A 23048-nucleotide genomic window follows, 5' to 3' on the forward strand; every position below is an offset into this window, starting at 1 on the left:
AGTTGGATACTATAATAACGAAAGCATCAGGAGGTAGGTCGTTTTTTGCCCCAAGAAAACAGGAACAGAAGATTCAGTTTTCAGCAGTCTGATAGAAATCAGTACAAGGAGGCGAAAACATATAGACCTGGCAGATCGTTTTCAAGGCAAACAGCATGGAGAGGCGGTCAAAACCGGCTTTTTCGAGGCGCCTGAGGAAGAGGATCATTTGCCAAGAACAAATTCGCATGAAGGTCAAAAGCCCCAGCAGTTGCCAGTGGGAGGAAGACTGACGCAGTTTTCTGCAACATGGGCCCAAACAAAACAGGACAAATGGGTATTGGAAACCATTCGTCGGGGATACAGCATAGAGTTCAAAGAAATGCCAAGAAGAAATATATGCCTAACAACAAGTGTACAGTCCAAGGCAAAAAGAAGACAAAGGAATTCAGTTTTTAAAAAGTTACTACAAGCAGAAGTGATAACGAAGGTACCTCAGGAAGACAGAGGAGGTGGAATTTATTCCAGAATATTCCTAGTACAAAAGTCTTCAGGAGATTACTGAGCAATCCTAGACCTAAGAAAGGTAAACTCATTCTTGAAAATAAGAAAATTCAAGATGGTGTCTTTGAACCTGATCATTCAGGAGGTACAACCAGGAGACTGGATGGTATCGATAAACTTAATGGACGCTTATCTACACGTGCCCGTATCAAGGAGACACCAAAGAATCCTAAGGTTCGCAGTGAACCAACATCATTATCAGTACACAGCACTGCCATTCGGTCTGGCGACCTCTCCAAGAACATTTACAAAAGTACTAGCCCCATTAGTGGCAGAAATGAGAAAAAGAGGGGTAGAAATATACCCATACCTGGACGACATCTTGGTAAAGTCAAAAAGTCGGGAGAAACTAGAACAAGACCAGGAGATGGTCATAACCTTCTTGGAACAACACGGTTAATAGACAGAGACAAGAGTCACCTAGTACCCACTCAACGGCTAAAGTTTTTGGGAGTGGAATTCAACACGGCAAAAGGAGAGGTGAGGTTGCCAGGTTGCCAGACACAAGGAGGCAAGACATAGCACTGCAAGCGAGGAAGCTCAGGAAAGCAACCAGAAGAATGCATGAAGCTTCTAGGGAAATTCGCTTCAACACTAAGTGTCATAAAATGGGCAGCGCTCCATATGAGACTGTTACAAAACAATTTTTTACAACAATGTAACGGGAACCACAAGAATACAAGACAAAGAATCTTGCTACAGCCACGCACAAAAGAAGAGTTAAAGTGGTGGGAAGATACCCGAAATCTGGGGAAAGGACGGACACTACACCCAGTACAGTGGGAAAGAATCACAACAGATGGGATAAACGCAGGTTGGGGTGCCCAAATAAGAGAAACACTGGTGCAAGGAACCTGGACAAACCAGGAACAGCATCTTTAATAAAATCTGCTGGAACTAAAAGCAGTACAAAGGGCCCTGAAAGCTTTTGAAGACCAAATAAAAGATGGCAATCTAAAGATAAAGTCAGACAACCGGTCGGTTGTAAAGTATATAGCCAAAGAAGGGGGAACCAGGAGCAGAAAGATGATGAATCTCACAGCAGAAATCCTCTCTTGGGCAGAGGGCCACTTATCAGAAATCACAGCCGTAAACATCCCAGGACTGGAAAATGTCACAGCAGACTTTCTAAGTTGCAACATTATACATCCAGGAGAATGGGCATTAGACCCACAGGTGTTTCAAGAGCTGGTAGAGCGATGGGGTCAGCCAGACATAGATCTCATGGCGATACACCAGAATATTGGTAGCACCATTCTGGCCAAGAAGGCCTTGGTTCACACACTTGGTAAATATGGCAGTGGATACATCATGGCACATACCAGATCACAAAGAACTTATGCGACAGGGGCCAATATGCCATCCGAACGCCAAACAATGGGCCTTGACGGCATGGCGATTGAGCGGGAAACATTGAGGTTGAAAGGCTGTTCAGACAAAACAATTCAGACCTTATTACACGCAAGAAAAGGATCCACATCAAAAGTGTACCATAGAATCTGGCTTTGTTTCCGGGATTGGTGCACAAAAGAAAAACAAAATTTCTTCTCACCAAGAATTGTGTCAATAGTGGAGTTCTTGCAAAAGGGATTTGAGAAAGGTCTCAGCCTCAGCTCTCTGAAAGTACAGGTATCAGCCTTATTTGAGAGAAATCTGGCAATGGAAAGATTAATCATCCGGTTCTTGCAGGCAGTTAAAAGACTAAGATCTCAAATTAAAAACCGAGAACTGACATGGACCTGTCTCTAGTATTGGATGTATTAACGGCACCTCCTTTCGAACCTATACAAGAGATAGGTTTGAGATGGTTATCGTGGAAGATGGTGTTCTTGATTGCAATCACCTCAGCAAGGAGAGTGGGAGAACTACAGGCACTATCAGCTAAGGAACCATTCCTAGTCGTACATCAAGACAAGGCAGTTCTCAGACCAGTGCATCAATTCTTGCCAAAGGTCGTATCACCGTTCCATATGGATCAGGAAATCGGGATCCCGTCATTCTGTCCAGATCCAAAGAACAAGAAAGAGGAGAGATTAAACAAACTAGATGTTGTGAGATGCCTAAAGGTATACATGGAAAGGATGCGAGATGTCAGAAAATCAGACAGACTATTCATCATACCAGAAGGACCGAAGAAAGGTCAAGCAGCATCTAAGACAACAATTTCCCAATGGATAGTGTCTTGTATTAAAAAAGCTTATGAGAGCAAAGGACAAGATAAACCTTTGAACATTAAAGCTCATTCTACAAGGGCCATGTCTACGTCATGGGCATTTAAAGCCCAGGCTACACCAGGACAGATATGCAAAGCAGCGGTCTGGTCCTCGTTCAATACATTCTTGAAATACTACAGGCTAGACGTACAATCATCAGCTGACGCAAGCTTTGGGTGTAGAGTGTTACAATCTGTAGTGAAATAAAGTGTAAAGTGAATTAATAAAGGTCAACTGATAACGGCATTGACTGGTGGTTTATTTCTTATGTATCCCTCCCTAAATTTGTCACTGCTTGGGTATGTCCCAAAGGTGCCCACTGCCAGGGTGATCAGGAAAGACGAAAATTTAAAACAACTTACCGTAATTTTCTTTTCCTGGAACCATGGCAGTGGGCACCTAGTTTCCCTCCCTATGTATGTCTAATGCCTATCAGTTATATTTTTCAGCCATGGAAGAATCCTAAGACTAAGGTGCAGGTAGAGGGAGGGGCCTTTTATGGCCTACCTGCAAAAGTCAATTTCCTGTCCTACGTAGAGTGAGGAGGGATTAACCCAAAGGTGCCCACTGCCATGGTTCCAGGAAAAGAAAATTACGGTAAATTGTTTTAAATTTTCTTCTTTCCTCACTGGGTAGCAATTACAAATTCACCTGTTCTTTATTGCGCCTACTTATATACTGTAATTCTTTTATCCATGATATATTTAGACCGACTAATTGTCCTTGGAACTACAGTTTGCTGTGATTGTAGCTCCCATATCAGTCAGGCTATGCTTGTGTGTGGCTATGCATACATACACAGATTCAAAGTAGAAATGTAGCTATTGGGGATTGTTTTCAAAATGTGGGTTTATTAGGTGATTCTCATTTCGGTCCCCGATGAGGCCTTTGTCAAGCAAGTTAGATGACGGACCTCCATATGAATCTCAAAAAGACCAGATGTGGCAACTATACAAAGATCTGAATAGAACTCCTTAGTCGAAAACTGTCTAACTTGACCAGCAAGTTTCAATGGATTCTAATCTTTCAAATTAAATCAATAGGAGAATGAAGATCAGATGGAACGCATTTTGTAAGAAACAAAACAATTTTCCAAGGAATCTTGTTCTGTGCCTCAAAACTAAAGCGTTTGACCAATCTAGTCATTACCTGAAGAGACCACTGAATTAATGCGTTTGGAAGGAAACAAGTCTGACACGTAACAGGGGTGAAGAAATTAAAAGTGCACTGGGCAGGCATATCACAAGAAGGAATGACCATTGTTGGATGAAGTGGGCACTCTACTAAATTTCAAGGGATGTTTAAAGATCAAGACGACGACCAATAGTAGGATGGCAGGATAAAATTAGGACATTTGTTTGAGTAGCATAGTGAAGAGAGGCTTGCAACCGCAGTACCTGGTGATCATGATTTGGGGATGCCTTCCAGCCCTGGATCGACACGGGCTGAAGATATATACATAAAGATTATATATAGATATATTTATATCTAGATCTATATATTGCAAGAACTGGCAACTAATTAGCATAGAACCTTTTATTTTGTACTGATTTGAGTATTAACTTGAGACTTGTTTCTACAGATGGTAAAGTTCGCTTGGCTACCTTGGAACTTGGGTGTCTTCTTCTAAAGCAGCTAGTGTTATCTGATGGCGCCTGCATCATAAAAGATGTCCATCTTGCTTGCTTGGAGGTAAGTACGTCCTACCCATTACATTCCTGCAGTGTAGTCCAGTGACTAACAAGTCAATGTTTCTGATATTTAAGTAGATTATACAGTACTTTAATGCATGAACTAGAAGTAACCTGCCTTTTGAAGACATCATGAACATCAAAAGAGGGTTTGTGGGTCAACATTTGTACACTGTCATAAACCCTCACAATATACCATTTATTTAATGGAGGTATGCAGACAATAATACAAAAAGCTATCCAGTGATGAAGAATGTACCTCGTGACATTTAACGTAGTGACCAGAGTATACTTACAGTGAAAAGTAAAGAATCTTTATTTCTAATTAATAATGCATTATTGGTTATATAAATTTAAGGCTATAAAGCAAAGGGGTTTTGTTTTAAATGTTTTTTCCTATTTCCTATTGTAACCCATTTGTCAATTAAGGAAAATACTGTTCTATGACCAGAGTAATTCTGTTTGAAGTGTAGCTGTGACTACTCTTGTTATTAAAAGTCTTGGAATTGAGTGTAGAGTTAGTCTATAGAACTGATCTCAAGATTTGAATGCGCTGAAAACATTGCTTTTATTTTTCTGTAGGGTGCAAGAGAGGAAAGTGTTCACCTACTGCGCCACTTCTATAAGGTATGTATTTGACCAAAAACAAAACTAAGACCGCTTGAGATGACCGGCATAACGCTATACCCCATTGTACCGAGCGGCAGAATATTTAGACTCTTAACAAATAAACTATAATATGTGACATACACAGTCATTATACTGCTTTTATCTATATGGGTCTCTCTCCTCTATATGTCATCTGTGATATTTGTGTTTTGGGTCACTGAAGTACCTTTCTATTAATATTTGTTGCTGTCATGTACTATATCCATAGTTTCATGCTTATGGGTCTTCCTACTATAGTGCCCTGTACACTAGCATAGTATGCCTGTTACATTCTACCATTTTTTGTTTATTTATTTTCTTTAGAGGTTTATAATTTATTTTCCTTTGTTGGTTTCTTTTTTTGTTCATTATCTCCTTTATACGACCAGCCGGTTGATGATCACTATGGGTACTTTGTCCCCATAGTGGTTACATGTTCAGAGGTTTTGATCATATTATGGTTTTTTTCATGGTAGTTTAAGGTTTTTTTTCTTTTTTGGGGTTGTCCTTTTTAAATTTATTTTGTTCAGTCAGGCAGGGTTTCAACTAGCAGTTTTTTTGTTTTTTATCTTATTTTGATTTAATAAATTACTATTATTATTTTGCATAATTTGTCTGAGTGCCTTTTAGAGGTTTCTTTTTCTGTGTTTCTAAAACTATAATATGTGTATACGTGTGTGTGTGTGTGTATATATATATAGATATATGTGTGTATATATATATATATGTATATATATAGATATATGTGTGTATATATATATATATATATATATATATATATATATATATATATATATATATATGTATATATATATATATATATATATAATCAAAAAATAAATAGATGATACCGTTCTGTGGCTAACGAAATGCTTTTATTTGTGCGAGCTTTCGAGATACACTGATCTCTTCTTCCGGCGATGTTACAATGAATGAAGCAAGGATAACTTAAAAACAGTGTCTCTTGGAATGTTATCTGTGCTTGTAGGAAGATGATATCGCTGTCTAGTTGTGCCTGTTTCTTCAGTAAATCCTTTAGCTTCATTTGGGTGCGGTACAATGTGGTATCTTCCATATTTTCATGTAGAGGTATCAGTACCGTTGAAGCGGGGAGAGCGGAGGGGAGGAGGGGGGGGAGAGCGGAGGGGAGGAGGAGGGGGGGAGAGCGGAGGGGAGGAGGAGGGGGGGAGGGGGGGGAGGAGGAGGGGGGGGAGGGGGGGGGGGAGAGCGGAGGGGGGGCAGAGCGGAGGGGAGGAGGAGGGAGGAGGGAGGGGGGAGAGTGGACAGGAGGGGGGTGGGTTGGTTAAAATTTCCGGGTCTCTCCACTCCCCCTGTATGTTTCTCCGCTCCCCCCTCTCTCTCCCCTTCTGCCCCCCCTCCATGTGACACAGACACAGTGTCACACACACACACTGACACACACACTGACACACACAGTGACACACACACACAGTGACACACAAACACACAGTGACACACACACACACACACACAGTGAGACACACACACACAGTGAGACACACACACACACACACAGTGACACACAGTGACACACACAGTGTCACACACACACACTGAGACACACACACACACACACGTCACCTCTCCTTCCGTGCGCCGCCATCTTAGTTAGTCCGCGAGGGAGGAAGGGGGTCCTTCGGGGCGCCGCCATCTTAGGTGCCGCGTGTCCCCCCGCCGGGGAGGGAGGTGAGTGGAGCGGGAGGGAGGTGAGTGTGGGAGGGAGGTGAGTGCGGGAGGGAGTGGAGCGGGAGGGAGTGGAGCGGCAGAGAGTGGAGCGGCTTCCGGGCGCCTCTTAGGTGGCCGCGTGTGCCCCCGCCGGGGAGGGAGTGGAGCGGGAGGGAGGTGAGTGCGGGAGTGGAGCGGGAGGGAGGTAAGTGCGGGAGTGGAGCGGGAGGGAGTGGAGCGGCTTCCGGGCGCGTCTTAGGTGCCGCGTGTCCCCCCGCCGGGGAGGGAGTGGAACGGGAGGGAGGTGAGTGGAGCAGCTGCCGGGCGCCTCTTAGATGGCCGCGTGTGCCCCCACCGGGGAGGGAGTGGAGCGGGAGGTGAGTGGAGCGGGAGGGAGGTGAGTGGAGCGGGAGGTGAGTGGAGCGGGAGGGAGGTGAGTTGAGCGGCTTCCGGGCGCCTCTTAGGTGGGCGCGTGTCCCCCCGCCGGGGAGGGAGTGGAGCGGGAGGGAAGTGAGCGGAGGTGAGTGGAGCACCGGGGAGGGGGGGAGGTGAGTGTGATGGGGGGGGGGGAGGGAGAGGACAGAGAGGTGTGTGTGTTTTTTTTTTTTTTTTTTTGGACCTTTGGCCCGTCACTCCGCCTCAGGCCAATGAGAGGTGTGGGGGGCGGGCCAAGGGGGAGGTGTGAGTGTGTGAGGCCAATGAGAGGTGTGCGGGGGCGGGCGGCCCAAGGGACCAATGAGATTGCCGCTAGGGACACAGGCCATGCAGACAAACATACAGTGCTTTCAAAAATATATAGTAGATATGCAATACGGTGGAGGTTTCTTCTTGCCTTTTTCACCTACCATAACTTAAAATGTGATGGTATATATATCTATACATCTATACAGTGGGTATGATATGATAAATATGACTCTGTGGAAGGAAACCTCCATATAAGAGCCTTGTTTAGATACCAGGTCTACGCTTATAGAAGCAAATTCACTGTACAAATAAATGCCAATGGTAATGCATCTTTAATAACTTTGGAGTAAAACAATCAATCAAACTGCAGTAAGTGTTATACCTTCTATAGATACCTAACCACAAACACTGTATCTAGTCGGAAGTCTTTCTTTTTCCAATAGCAAATTGGCTAACCACAGTATAATTATAATATGCAGTGTGTTTTACGCCTTGCAAGATAAATAGCACAGAAGGAATATAGTGCACCACTTTGAATGGAGTATTTCTTCTACTTGGCACAGTATTACATGTTAGAACAATATACAGGCATACCCCGCTTTAAGTACACTCGCGAGTAAGTACATATCGCCCAATAGGCAAATGGCAGCTCACGCATGCGCCTGTCAGCACATCCTAAACAGCAATACCGACTCCCTACCTGTACCCAAGCTGTGCGCAAGCGGGGAGACTATAGAGCCTGTTACACATGCGTTATTTACATCAGTTATGCGTGTATATGATGATTGCAGTACAGCACATGCATCAATAAGTGGGAAAAAGGGAGTGCTTCACTTTAAATACATTTTCGCTTTACATACATGCTCCGGTCCCATTGCGGACGTTAATGCGGGGTATGCCTGTATACAACATTAACTTGTGATACAAAGACCTTGCAATCTAATATAAGAAATGACTGGGACATTTTCCCATTGGAATGCTGTCTCTGCTGGTAGCCAAATGGTTGATTTGTTATTGAAAGCAAAACATACTTTTAGATGTTAGTGTAGTCGGATCCTAACACTGTACTGTATCTAACTCTGGTATGTGACGACCAGAAGCGTTTGAATTATTTTTACATCCGTGATTTTTTGTTTTCTATTTGTATTTACTGGAAGCATTCTGTAAATAGTTGCTGCTCCCGTTACCTCTGGGGAAATATTTCAAAGTAGCACTATTGAAAACCATAGTTAAGGAGGTAGCATACGGTATGTGTTATTTAACTAGTTTCATGCATATTTTTTTTTTTATTACATTAACGTGGGTAATATCTACGTCTGTAATACGCTTGCTTCTTTTTTTTGTGTATTGGGTTGACGACAAAAATTGCTCAGGCACTGCCTTAAACTCTTACGTTCCATACACCAAAAAAATGGATGGCGCTTCCACACTAATCATACAAGTGGATATACAAAAACAAATAATCATGGGTGATAGATATTGGGTATGAAAATTGCTCAAAACCTCTGGTGAGGACTTGTTTCCAAAGGTCCTCTTTTTCAATGTCTCTTCCAAATTCCAAAAGGAGCAGGATCACCCCAGAAAAGAGAAAATAATACAGTGGACACTGTGTACAAAGTAGATGTGGAAAATGTGGCACTGAGCTTGGCTCGTATGTCAGCCCACTTATTAGAAGATAGGAATAATAAAGCTCATCCAATCAGTGGCTAGTGTGTGTCTTCTTAAAGCGGTTATTGCTTGTGACTCCCAGGGATATACGGGTACGGATGTTCTCCCAAATTGGTATATGTGGGTATTCCCTCAGAATAAGAAAAGAGACATAGTGCAATCCGATGCAATAATGACAGTTTTGTACGAACATATACACCAAGTACTTACACTTTGTGCATGTATGACAGGCACAAAATATAGGGAAAGCAGTTGGGCTTGAGTCCTTGGTGACTTTCTGGGGCTTCAGACGCTGTATTTCTGCAGTCCTGTAGTCCAGCCTGTGTTACCAGGGAGCCTCTTCTGCTCTGCTCGCTCACCTCACCGGCTTCCCGGGCATCTGACGCCACTTCTGGGTGCGCTCCCCGGTATCGTCAGGAATGAGTCAGTGTAAAATTTTCAGGTACTCTGCCACCAAACGCTCTCCCCCCTTGACAATCTCTACACGTTTCACAGCTCAACGCCGCTTTGTAAGGAGAATGTCCCACCCCTCACCCTCTCTCTATTTAAAGGCCTTCTTAATCAATTAGAGATTAATTGGGGGCAGATAGACATGTTTTGCCATAGGGTGCTTAATGCATACATTTAACAATTCATAATAACTTTAATTATTACTAAAGTTTGTCATTATTGGATTGCACTATGTCTCTCTTCTTATTCTGAGTGAATACCCACATACACCAATTTGGGAGAACATCTGTACCCGTATATCCCTGGAAGTCACAAGCAATAACAGCTTTAAGAAGACACACACTAGCCACGGTTTGGATGAGCTTTATTATTCCTATCTTCTAGTAAGTGGGCTGACATACGAGCCAAGCTCAGTGCCACATTTTCCACATATACTGTGTACAGTGTACACTATATTATCTTCTCTTTTCTGGGGTGATCCTGCTCCTTCTGGAATTTGGAGGAGAGACGTTAAACTCTTAAGTTGCCATAGCAAACATACAGAGGAAAGTAGTTTGACTTACTGCACAACAGTCTCACAACATTTTAGCAATGTTGATCTCCTAGAAATTCATGCAATTTCACTCTTAAAAATCTGATATTTTATATTGAAGGGGCCGTCCTAAAAAAAGCTTTTTTTTTTCTTGAATAAATAAAAACATGTACATAAATCATTTGTGCCAATTTGCTCTGAATTTGTCCAATGTACATGTAGAAAAATACCTTGCTTTGTAGTTAAAATAATGTTTTCAATTCTTCTGGAAATGTCACATTTATTTTAGTAATTCATACATCCACTGTTTTCTTTTGGTATTTGGTTAAGCTCCATGTTGCATTAGCAATTATATTAACTTTATTCTGTCTTTTGATATAGTCAAATACCGTAGGGTCAGAAAATTAAATGTGACACAGCAGGAAATCAATAAACGATGTGTTCTAGTATTCCGACGAGTACAAATCTGCCTTTCATCTATGCCCCATTTTTGCTAGAAGAGATTTAGAAGAATTTTCATTTGCGCAAGAGAGAAAAGATCAAATGTTTCTTTTGTCTCATTGTACCGAGAATTTACGGAAACTGTAGAAAACGAGAAACAGATGGCTCCAGTTCAGAAAGCTTCAAATCACTTTTTATAAGGTAGAGAGGAATGACCTGAAATGATTGTGTCCTATTTTGTTTAGGGAGAGGAAATCTTCTTGGACATGTTTGAAGACGAGTACAGGAGTATGACCGTAAGTGTCTTAAGGAACATTGCATCTCATGTCGCCAAAGCCTACAGATTGACCATCTGAGTTTTCTCAAGGCTTAATTACCATATGCATAAACAAGACTGTCTGGTGCCGTTGCTAAAGAAGCAGAATCTGGATGTGTTTATAATCTATTCCATAAGACACCTTTCAGTGCCAGAAGATATCCTATGACCCATTCACTTCAGTGACTGCTGGCGCCTGATGTATTATGGAATAGTATTGCTTGGTAAATATTGATCATTATTCTATATTTACTGTGCTACATCTGCTTTGTTATTTATTTTGTATTCGTAATTAGTGCATGAAGCAGAATTACTGGGATGACATCAAAGAGCAGAGCTACTGAAGAGCATGATATCATTGGGTGTTGTATCCAAGTCTCCTGGCTGCAAAATCAAGTCATAAGTGGAGCAAAAACAACCATATTTATTGCTGCAAACAATCCTATTGGCTTCAATAGATGTTCTTTTCTTTGGTATATCTGGTGAACTTTTGTGCTCTACTTTGGCCCTGGTTTTGCAGCAGGGTGACTTTGATACGTAACCCATAATGAGATCATAACCTTCCCATCCTGAAAAAAGATTTCATAATCATCCTACAGTATATCATTGGTGGGCAACAACCGTCTCAGTTGGCGGATGCATCCTTCAAGAGCTTCATCTGTGGCCCCCAATTTCTGGCTGCCCCAGCTCTCTGTTTCTCCCCAGTGCAGAGATGTTGCTGGTGTACATCGGAGCTTCTCCCCGATCCCTCGACTGATTAATGGCGGTGCGCTGATAAATACTTTACTGTCCTGCTCCTCTCCTGTGCTAATCACTAGTTTGCAGTATAAGAGTAGTAGTGGGACAGTATTCACCAGCGCACAGACATTAAGCAGATAATTTATACTGTATGTGGATAGTGTGACCATTTTGGAGGTTTAAGGGCCTCACATGCAAACCTTTAAGTATATTATGTTGCCTACCGCTGTTTTTGATGCCTAAATTATCTTTAATTGCTTTTGCGTTGATTCTACTATGTTTTAGGATCCATCTAACTAAAATTACCATAATCTTCCAGAGCAAAATACTGAATGTAGAATACTTGATGATGGATGCCTCTATCTTACTGCCGCCAACCGGAACGCCCCTCACCGGCATTGATTTTGTGAAGCGGTTGCCTTGTGGAGATGTGGAAAGAACACGCAGAGTAGGTTACTCCTTCATAATCTGATAGCCCATTATAATTTATGTCCTTCTCAAGTCTTGCGGCAACTGTGGAATGGATCCCAGTAGCTGGGAATGGTAGGGCAGGCAGCGGGAGGTGTAGTCGAAAGGGCAAGCAGGGGTCCGGCAATGATAACAGGAACAATGAGCAGCAAGGCAGTGAGCTAGTCTATCCAGGATGTACCAGTATAAACAATCAAGGAGGAACAGGAAGAGGAGGTTTGTATGGGGCTGGCTGGAGACATGGGGCAGGTGCAGGTGATTATCTTATGATCTGTAGTGAGTTGTCTACAGACTAAGGCCTCGGGCATGGTGCCGGCAGACCCGCACGCTGAGCGAACAGACTGCCTTAAATACAGCTAAACAGCTAATAGCAGGGAAGCAAGAATCCACTACAGTCAATGCCAGTAGTTCAAGTACTACCAGAAACTGTGTGCAATGGTACAGTCAAGGCTGAACATCAGTCCTCAGCACTCCACACGAGCACAAGGAGCAGACCACAGGGTTTGATTACTGTCTTCATACAGGGTTTGATTACTGTCTTCATTTGCTATTGCCATTAATCTTACATTGACTGTTGTGGACTCCTGGTGCTTCTTTGCAAGCTGCTTTCTTGCAGGCTCTGTTCAGCCTTGACTGTACCATTGCACACAATTTCTGGTAGTACTTGAACTACTGGCATTGACTGTAGTGGATTCTTGCTTCCCTGCTATTAGCTGTTTAGCTGTATTTAGCCTACACTGTATGTTTGCTATCTATTTTCAGGGGTGTCTGATTTGACCAGTTATAGGGGAAGGGAGGCTTAGGGAAGTACCTCCTGGGACCTTTTGGACCAGGGGGAATGGGCCAGATGAAGAGGTAGTCCCTCGAAATGTTGCCCCCCTAGCATACTTGCCGTTCTCCATTTTTTGTGTATATTCCTTGTGTTTCATGTTTTTTTCCCATTTTCCTTTTTCCCCCCCCACCCCTCACTTTGTGACATGCCCATTTGTGATACTGGTTTCTGCAAACACATTTGATTGATTTCTGGTTTGTTTCATTATTAAATGTTTATTCTGCATTACAACTGTTTTCATCATTTAGCTATTAGACAGTGAGTGCTGGTACTTACGTAGATTTGTTAGTATTATACAGGGGAATAAGGGTCCCCTTTGGTTCCATGCACCCTGCAATTGCATTAATTTAACATCATCAGAGTGCTGTCTATCGTCCCCCTTTTACCCTTACTTGTTTAACAATGTTCTATTTTACTGCAAATCAGAGGTTAACCTTTATTCCAACATGTCAGTGAGTCTTTCAATCATTTACTGCCAGGGGACCTTGCAACACAAGACAAAGCAATGAGGTTTCCTTTTCTTTTCTGGCACGAAAGGGTAAAGGTTTCAAACCAAGTTTTATTCAGTGTATTGCCAAATTAGGGTGTACTTCTTTCCTAGGTGAAGTCTCACTCACATTCCCATTGTAATGTAAAATGCAATTTTGATTGAATTGTTCTCCTCTTCTGCTTTTCTCCTCCCTCAAGATATTGTATATGAATTAGATTTATGCTACAGATGAACACCGTTCTATTGTGTCCCGCACCCAGTGGGTATATGTATAATTATTGGGCAGACAATTACTATACTTAATGAGATTTCTGCTTACTGTCGTTCCGAATTATTGGTTTCAGAACGATCACCGCCGCTATAGCACAAATATATGTAATTTGTTCCAAGCACACGTTAAAGGAGGTTCTTGCTGGAAAACTCATGACCTTTCTGGAGAAAAACCCTCTGAATTATGGCATTATCCACACTTATCCTTTTTCTCCTGACAAGAATAGGGCCCTATGCTATGAAAGCCAGCAGGCGATTTCCTAGAATCACTTTCTGCAGATTGCGGGTCGTGCAAAGCTAAAAAATAATGTAGGCGTTTTTGACTGGAATGTACTGTGAACGTAACAAAGGCAACAGCTGTTCATTTAAACCATATAATGGGGAAATAACTTGATACCCCACTGTGTAAACTAAATTGGTGAAAGCTAGACATGCTCCAGGCTTGGAATAATGCTTTTATTTGTATTTTCTTTATACAACACGAAAAAACACCACCAAGCTATTCTTCAAAATGTCATTCCCTTTTCTTTCTGTTTCATTCTCTGTTTTGTTCTCTGTAAACTCTCTTACTTATTTTCTCTATCTCTTTGTCCTGCGTGCTTAATACCGCTCCCCCTCCTCTCGCACTCAGCCCTGCACCTTTAGTCCTGTAGTGTTCAACCCGTGTTCTGTGGAACTATAATATTCCATGAAAGGTCACTGGGGTTTATTTACGACAATAACTCAAAATACCTAAAATATACCCATTATCAAGTATTTAAAAACATTGTTTTTTTAAATATGTAAAAACAATCCATCACCAGGTATTTCAAACTCGTTTGATGGGTTCTTCTCCGTAACCTTTCCCAAACCTATAGAGGGGCTGTGAAGGTTCAGGTTGCTGTTGCTAATCGAAACACCACTTCAGCATACAAAGAACATGGCAAACACCTGTGTGATTGAGTATGATGTTAGGACTGAATAACGCTCAGAAAAGTGACCTCTGGAAACTGGACGGAATGATGTGTATTTAACAGGAAAACATTGTTTACGACCCAGATGAACATAACATGACATTTGTAATCACCACCACACTACTATGAGGCTAATTAAAGACTCATGGTGGTCATGTTGAGCTTTGGCAGGATGTATGAAGGCTGCAACCCACAGGCTTAAGTTTTTTTTTCCTTATTCTAAGAAACCCGTGACATTGCTTTGTTCCAGCTGTGGTGACCACTTGTTTAGCTGTATAGTCCATAAACTGCTCGTTACTGATATAGTTATGTTACCTTTAAAATGTAAGTGTGAATTACCTGATAATGACATTCAACTTGTTTGGACGCTATAACAAGAGCTTAGTTAGGAGCAGATAGTCGGGGACATGGTGAGAATATCGCTCAGGCTGCGAGAGTGCGCGCGCGAGGAAGCAAGACGGCGTGGCACAATTTTGAAAACACAAATTATTTAGTTTGCGTCACGTGAGCGTTTCAGCCAATGAGGGCGAACCAGCCTGGTGATGGCACGGCCTCCTAATCAGAGTCCACGGATTGCTCGGGCGACAGGTGCGTGCGACTACTTGCTCTCCATCGCGCGCCTGCACTTAAATCGCGGCCTTAACCTATCTGAGATGCAACTTCTGCTGTAAAGTGTATTGGCCCCTTTTGGCTTATGTGCTATGATTGTGAATACGAGCGGGTTACTGATAACAGACTGGTGTATTCCGGTAAACACAAGAACACTCTGTATGACACACACCATGGGATCTATTGATAAAGCTGCAGTGAATGAAACACATGCGCTTATTACGTACAGGTTTATGCAAGGCTATACGCAGCTTGACAATTATTCCCACGGCGTCCGGTCGTTTACATTCACAGCGCGATATGGCGCTAAATGTATACGTTACAAACGTGCCAGCGTCCGGAAATGTCGCAATGTAAAGCCCCTTCCAGAAATCCGCATTTAGCAATAACTTTGTAAACCAAGGTCGCAAAGTGAAGGCTTTTTGCATGGACCAGACGCGTAACTCCATAAACTCAATCGGACAAAAAGCATTTCTTAAATACGGAGAAGACGGTGACATAAAGGCATGCAAATTTTAACCGTAGGTAAATCTAACAATAACGGAAAACAATGATTATAGTAAATAAACCCCCATAGTTTTTCGACCTGTGTTGGGAGTGACAATAGCTTCTCGTACTATGGTACGATTGAAGTAAGTCATCACAAAATATCGCCTTTATTTGTGTTTGTCAACAGCTTCTCCAGAACTTATATCTATCAAATCTATCCATATCTCATGTCCTGTCTAGTTTCCAGAATGCAGAAGTTGTGGGGGCCTAGTACAATTTAACAAATGCTCAATTGCAAGAGCTTGCAGGATGCCTCCTAGTGATTTAGCAGCCGGGTGGAACACAGTGACAGCCACAGTTCTAGCAAAAATGGATGGGAGTATATGTGAGTGTTGCTTTGCTGGAGGGCCAGTGTACTCCTAATCACTTTTGCAGGTACCTGTTTTGACATGAAATGCTGTAACCTGACACCGTTGTAAGACACTCCGTACAAATGGAAAAGTATTAAAGTGATCTATCTGGGAGGTTACAGAAAGGGTGTGTCCGTGCAGAGCTTTTATAGCAAATGTCAGAGCATGCACAAATATCATATAATATAGTACAAATTGTACTGTTTCTATCGGGGACTCGTACTGTACCTAACCAAGGGAGGTATCCTGGGAAGCTTCCAACGTTGCAATTATTGGGGCTGGGTTGTAAAGACCTTGTGATTTTTCTTAAAAATGTTTGCAATTTACAGAGGTAGCACAAAAAATACTTTAACGGCAATTCTCCGAAATAGAAAACAATGAATCACACAGCAAATTTGTATTCAGGATGAAACTAGATATGAACCAATGTCTTTAAAAATAAATAGTAATGATTTGAAACTAGGGGAGAGCAGCATATATTTACTGTTCTGTTTTATGTCTCATGGAGCTCTGACATTTGACCCTTGACTGGCAAAGCTACTAGACATTAATTATGAAAGCACAATTACAAACACCTTTAAGGCAGGGGTAGCCAACTTCAGTCCTCAAGCGCTACCGACAGGTCAGGTTTTAAGGATATCCAAGCTTGAGCCACTGATTTAGCCACCTGTGCTGAAGCAGGGATATCCAGAAAACCTGACCTGTGGGTAGCTCTTGAGGACTGGAGTTGGCCACCCCTGATTTAAGGCTTGCAATTTCTTGCAGTCCTATAACGTTGCTACATTACTTGGTGCCCATTCAAGCTAACATTGTGCTCCGGAAACACCTAATAATAACAAGGCTACGGAGTGGGTTCTATTCTTCTTGTGTTAACTAGAATTCAAAAACCTTTTTGCAGAGTGTGATACCACATTGGAACAAACTGAACTAATGACCATGATGAATATAATGACGGCATTACTTGTTTTGTGTGTGTAATTACATGCCGTTGTAAAGGTATTTTTTTCCTTTTTCTGTAGACTGTACAGTTTCCGTGGGTGTCTCGCTTGCTTTGACACTTATTCATTTTATATAGCTTATTTTTGTGTAGCGATACTTCAACAAACTTGTATTGTCTGCAAAGTTAAAGATGGGCAACATTTGCACCAAAATGTGAAACCGCCTCAGGTTAGCGAGGTTCCTCAGTGACCGAGACCTATTTTACTAGATTCTCGAGTCCCACTATGTATATCCGCTCAACCCTCCCTCCAAATAACATTGGGAGAGACCCTGGTGCTCAAAAAAGAGCACAACTTGGATACCTGCGAGATATGCTAATGAGTTGGGCAAGGTATGTTTAAATGTCTCGCGCCCCACACTTTCTGAAAGCATTTCCATAAGAACTGTATTGACAAGTCTGAGGCATCTCGTGAGGAACGGGGGTACTGGTGTCGAGCCCAACAGGATTCAAATCCACAATCTCTTCTACAGGTGTGAGCAACTCAAAAAGATGCTGTGGGGATATATATAGAGCTCGAGGCTCTAGTAAAATAGGTCACTCTAGCTCTCTCCAACATATTTCAGGGATTTTAAATGCGGAATCGGATTTCAGCTCAAATTCGATGGCGGATTCCACAAAATATGTCGGAAATGGATCCGATGGCCGATTCCGATGTATCTGGGCTGATTTCTTAGCGTCCAATCTGCCATCGGATTTTGGCAGGACCAGCGCGGAAAAATCAGCTGTTCAGATTTTGACAGCTTCACCCCTTTATACTTCATTGTGACTGTCGCCTTTCTTTCAACTTGGGCTTTAAAATGCAGGGGGAATTAGTGAGTCTGATTACCTGATAAATAGAGCTGGCCTAGCCTCCCATTCAGATTGTCTGTTGGAAATGAAGATAAGACATTTTCCAGGCTTTCAAGAGTTTTTTTTAAAAGATTTATATTTATCAGATTATTTTTAAGCCACTGGCCACCTACTTATAACATATTTAATATACCCCTGTCTTATTCATTTACTTTGATCCTTGAATGAGTACCAAGTCTTCAAAAATCACCTATAGAACAGCATGGTCATATCATAGATTTATTACAAATCAATAGATTTAATTACATTCTTGTTTGGCTGTGTTAATGTTTCTCTGTTTGTGGTTTGAAATATAAGAAGTTCTCTTACAAATAAGGGGGACAGACTAACTACAAAGACTTAAAGTGAAACCGGAGTGTTATCTACAAGTAATCGTGTGTTATGTTCCTGGAAGCTCCTCCCATTTGGTGTATAGCGGAAGGTGACTTCAAAAGAAACCTGCTGTGTCTTATTCAAAACATATTATTTTGTGGTTTGCCTAGTTATTGACTTTCTCTTTCAGTACCTCTAATGCACAAAAATATATATATATCAGAAATGGGTATAAAAGAAATCTATTAAGCAGAGTTCAAAGAATGAAACGTTTATTTCCCTATAAGATGTATGTAATCAATTATTGTACACGCAGGACCATTAACCTGAATAAGTATGTATTTTCTCGTAATCTTCCATCACTACATGCCAGAGAACACTCACTTTTCCTCCCATCTGCTCAAAGTAAATCCCTATGCTTGTGAATGTTAGTTTTCTATCCCTCTCTCTCCCTCTCCCTCTGCCCCCTCCCTCTCCCCCCCTCCCTCTCCTCCCCTCCCTCTCTCTCTCCTCCCCTCCCTCTCCCTCTCCCCCCTCCCTCTCCCCCCTCTCCCTCCCTCCCCCACTCCCTCTCCCCCCTTCCCTCTCCCCCCCTCCCTCTCCCTCTCCCCCCTCCCTCTCCCCCCTCCCTCCCTCAACGAGACTCGCATGCTCTGTAGTGTGATAAAGTATAAAACATAATTTAATAAAAAAACATGAGGCAAATGCCCACTCATATGATACATTTAAAAAACCTTGCATTAGATTTATTCAATTGACGTTATTGGAACTGGCTCAGATGTTTGTAGACACCGGCGGCAGCGTGGTGCAGATAGGGAGTCGTCTCCGATGCTCATCAAGCAGCTGACAACTAAATGTAGAAGTCCTTGAGTTCAAATGTAGCAGCCGCACTAAACGGCGTTCGAGCTGAAGGAAGGCGAACAAAAAAAGTCCCAGCATCCTGCTGACCGCCCTGTTGAGTGCTCAGACGTTGACGCAGGTGATAGATTCAAGTTCTGCGTTTGTTTGAGTCTGTGTAAGCAGCAATATGTGCCGTAATGACAACGTTTTTATTAAATGATGTATTTTATACTTTATCACACTATGGAGGATGCGCTTCTTTTTTTTTTGACATCTTGATTTATAGATATTAACTGTGCAAGTTGATGGGGTATGCACTTGGATTATTTGAATCCTGTATCTTTGCATTTTTATTTTACCATCCGTCAAATCCTTCTCACTGTTTCAGTGGCGGGAATGTGGCATCGGGTGCTCGGTAAGATGCATAATGGGATTTGTGCTGGAAGGTTTAACCATACTATGAAAGCTTGAATAATATACCCGGCTTAAGTGGGAAAGGTACTTGCAAAAGCAAATGAGGCCATGCCAGCCTCAACCCCCAAATACGGAACACACCAAAAAGCATTGGCCCTCATTCTCCGGAGGCTGGATTGCCCTGGACTTGACAACATTCAGGAAGAAAGTATGAAGGCAGAGGGTGCCAAGAATCCCTGAGGTTAAACAAAAGCTGTCATACAAACCTAAACGTGGCTACCTACAACTGCCGGACTCTTTCCAGTGAAGCAGCACTGCAAGACAAACTTAATAAGGTTAAGTGGGCCAATGGTCTTCGTGAAAAGATGATGGCCTCAAAAGTGGACACCTGTACCATTACAGAGGTACAGATAATGGATGAATGAGTGGAATAGACTTAATTGTTAAGAGATGGAGAAACAACATAGTGGAGTATGAAAGCTCATCAGAAACAGCAGCCAAAATTGTCAATCAGTTGAAAGATAGAGGCTTCAAATAATCTAAGTGTATGCTCCAACATCATATCACACAGTCAATGAAGCGGAAGACTTCTACCATGAAATCAACCAATTTACAAACAAAGGAAATTGTCACCAAGATCATTATGGGAGATTTCAATGCAAAGATTGGTGCCCAGCAGAAAGACGAAGCATCAGTTAGTAAGTGTGATTAGGGTAACGGAAATGAACGTGGAGACAGATTGGTAGAATTTGCAGAATGTAAAAACTTCTACATTAATTCATTCTTAAAGAAGAATAGAAAAGGGACATGGAATGGACCCAATGGAGTCGAGAATTTGACTATATCCTAATTAGCAAGAAACACGTAATTGAAGATTTCACAATCCTTATCCGTTTTGACACAAACTGCGATCACCAATTGGTTCGCTGCAGAGTACATCTAAATGTGACATTAGAAAGAAGAAAACAAATTAAAAAGACAAAAACAATCAACATAAATAACCTCCAGATTAACAGCAAAGAATATCCACTAGAACTTAATAATCACTTCAGCTTGTTTGAAATTCATGGGGATACTTTAACAAAGGATTATGAAGAATTTAGGAAGATTGTAGTTCAACGTGCAGCAATAACCGGAGGAATTGCTAACAAACAGGATAAGAAAATATCTGATGAGACAAACTAATTGAGGAGACGAAGAAATTGAGCAATCCCAAAACGTAAGAATAAGAACTGAATATTCAGAATTCTGCAAGGCAATCTGTAAAAGTATAACTGAAGATGTAAGAAAATGTAACTGTGATATAGCGAAGAAGACAAAGATAACAAAAGCTTGTAGACAAAGCAGCGGCTTATGGTTGAGAAGAAGCAAATCATTGCCCTCAAACAGGATGGTGAATCAATAATGGACCGTGCACTTTCTGTAAAGAGTTAAGGACGTCTACATGAAATTGTACGTGGACGGATAAAACAGGGCATAATCCAGCAGATGTATCATGCCTCCTTCCTTCCAGAAGAAGAGCCAGAAGCAAAAAAATCCATGAGGAATGGGAAGGCTCCTGGGGAAGATGGAATTACAAACGAAATCTTGAAAGAAGCTGGAGAAGTAGGAAAAAATCATTGCTCTGGAATCGTGTAAGGAGTTTTGCAATCGAGTAATGCCATAGTTATCATGAGCCACAAGACAGGTGACAAAGACTTCAAGAAATACAGAGCAATCGGTCTACTTCCAATCACTTACAAGATTTCTACGAAGATACTCACTATTAGTCTATAACAGACCCTGGACTTTGCCCAGCCTAGAGAACAAGTGGGATTTCGCAGTGGATACAACACAATGGACCACATCCAAGTGGTACAAGAAAGGATTTCCCAAAGTAATAAATATGAAATGTGGAATACAACTAGAAGTCAAAGACTAACAAGAGTTACATTACCCCATGCTAATAGGAGACAATACCAGCATTAAACCCCTCAATTCTAGGACTACAATTATGTCATGGGGCAGTACCACATGGTACTGAACTGAATTAAGGACATAACAGTAATAATAGTTCCAGCACTCACTGACTAGTAGAATAAATCTCAAGAGTAGGTAATTGCCAAATCAAAAAAAGATACTTAATGTCATTACAAGTCAAATCCACGGAGCGATGTGACCAACACAAAAGCGTCTAAAATACATACTGCAAAAAAAAAAATAGTATGCAAAAAACAGAATATCACACAATGGGAGGTGGGGGTGGAGGGAGAAACGGGGGGCGGCGGGGGGGGGGGGCAAAAAATGGGGATAAGCAGGGGGGCAACATTTCGGGGACAAACCCCTTCCTCAGGCCCGTTCCCTCAGGACCCCAAAAGGGGACACAGAGCTACTTCGCTTCCCCAAAGCCCCAACACAATGAAACAGCAACCCTAGCAGATTAAGCACACAAAGCACCTCTACAGTGGCGGCCGCCCTTAGTCTAAAGCGGCCGCCACCGCGGCTATTTTTAAAACGCGTGCAGACGCAGGCTTTTTTTTTTTCAGCGCCGCAGGCGTTTTCTTTGTTCAGCGCTATTAGCGCTGATCGGAAGAAACGGCCGCAAGATGCGGCTGGCGCGCGGCCAATTTCGGCGCCAAAAACCAAAAGGCAATGTAAATTGCGGTTAAGCTTTAGATTAAGTTTAGCCGCAGCTGTAAGTAATCTAAGAGTATGACAGATAAAGTAGAGAGAATATAACTAGTGTGAAATCAGACCACAAGGTATAAGACATTGAGCATAGTCACAAGCACTTCTCCTCTCCTGCTGCAAGGGTGACTGCTGATCCATTGATTTTGGTTGGTGTCGCGCCGTTGCGCCCACTATAGGCGCACGCAATGCATTACATTAACTTGTTTTACCGCAGGTCGCTGTAACCGGGACTATAAGCGCAGCCTAAAAGTAAGACAGACCTGCCAAGGCTCAATAGTTTGCAAGTCTCACTGATTTGGACTGACTACAAGGTTACAAGGCTTACAAGGTTGCTTCTCAGTGCATCGCAGGCTTCCCTGGCATTGAAAGAGTTGATATGTAAAGGACTACAAGATCTAAAGAAGTGTTAGAGTGGGGAAAATACTAGAATTACAAATACTTTTCTTCAGCTTGATTTAGTTTTATTTGATTTAATGTGCAGACCAGATCCAACATTCCCGACTCCTTGTCATTTTTTTTGCAAGGTTTCCTGTAAACGTAATATTACCTCACTGTTGCACTGTTGGGAAGAAGCTTCAATTTGCTTACTCGGATCAAGTTATAGACCAGGAATCCAGTCCTTTTCTTCCAGGAGATTAAACATCATTATAATTTATTCTGTGTTACTGGAAAGTACTGACACCCAATATAGAATCTGAAGAAGAAAAGAAAAAAAGTTGCGGTTGCCGAGAACGTTTAACGGGAATTAAAACAAATATCCAGTTTATTACAGAAAACATCTCACACATTTATTTTTATGGCTAGTTGCGTTGTAAATGTGTTTTTTTTTTTT

The 23048-nt window shown here is 42.0% G+C and overlaps 1 protein-coding gene across 14 annotated transcripts in view; it reads left to right on the forward strand.

The window, feature by feature from the left end:
* CLEC16A (C-type lectin domain containing 16A) overlaps positions 1 to 23048 on the forward strand; it is a 304859-nt gene that overhangs the window by 97694 nt on the left and 184117 nt on the right. For all 14 annotated transcript variants that reach the window (XR_012787369.1, XM_075565357.1, XM_075565356.1 and 11 more), the window contains 4 exons: positions 4339 to 4448; positions 5030 to 5074; positions 10802 to 10852; positions 11930 to 12058. Coding sequence is in view for 13 of the 14 variants with exons in the window: in XM_075565357.1 (XP_075421472.1) it covers positions 4339 to 4448; positions 5030 to 5074; positions 10802 to 10852; positions 11930 to 12058 (335 nt within the window). In the remaining variant the exon portion in view is untranslated. The remainder of the gene's footprint in view (positions 1 to 4338; positions 4449 to 5029; positions 5075 to 10801; positions 10853 to 11929; positions 12059 to 23048) is intronic.

The sequence above is a fragment of the Ascaphus truei genome, chromosome 11 (genome assembly GCF_040206685.1).
Source record: "Ascaphus truei isolate aAscTru1 chromosome 11, aAscTru1.hap1, whole genome shotgun sequence".
Lineage (NCBI taxonomy): Eukaryota > Metazoa > Chordata > Amphibia > Anura > Ascaphidae > Ascaphus > Ascaphus truei.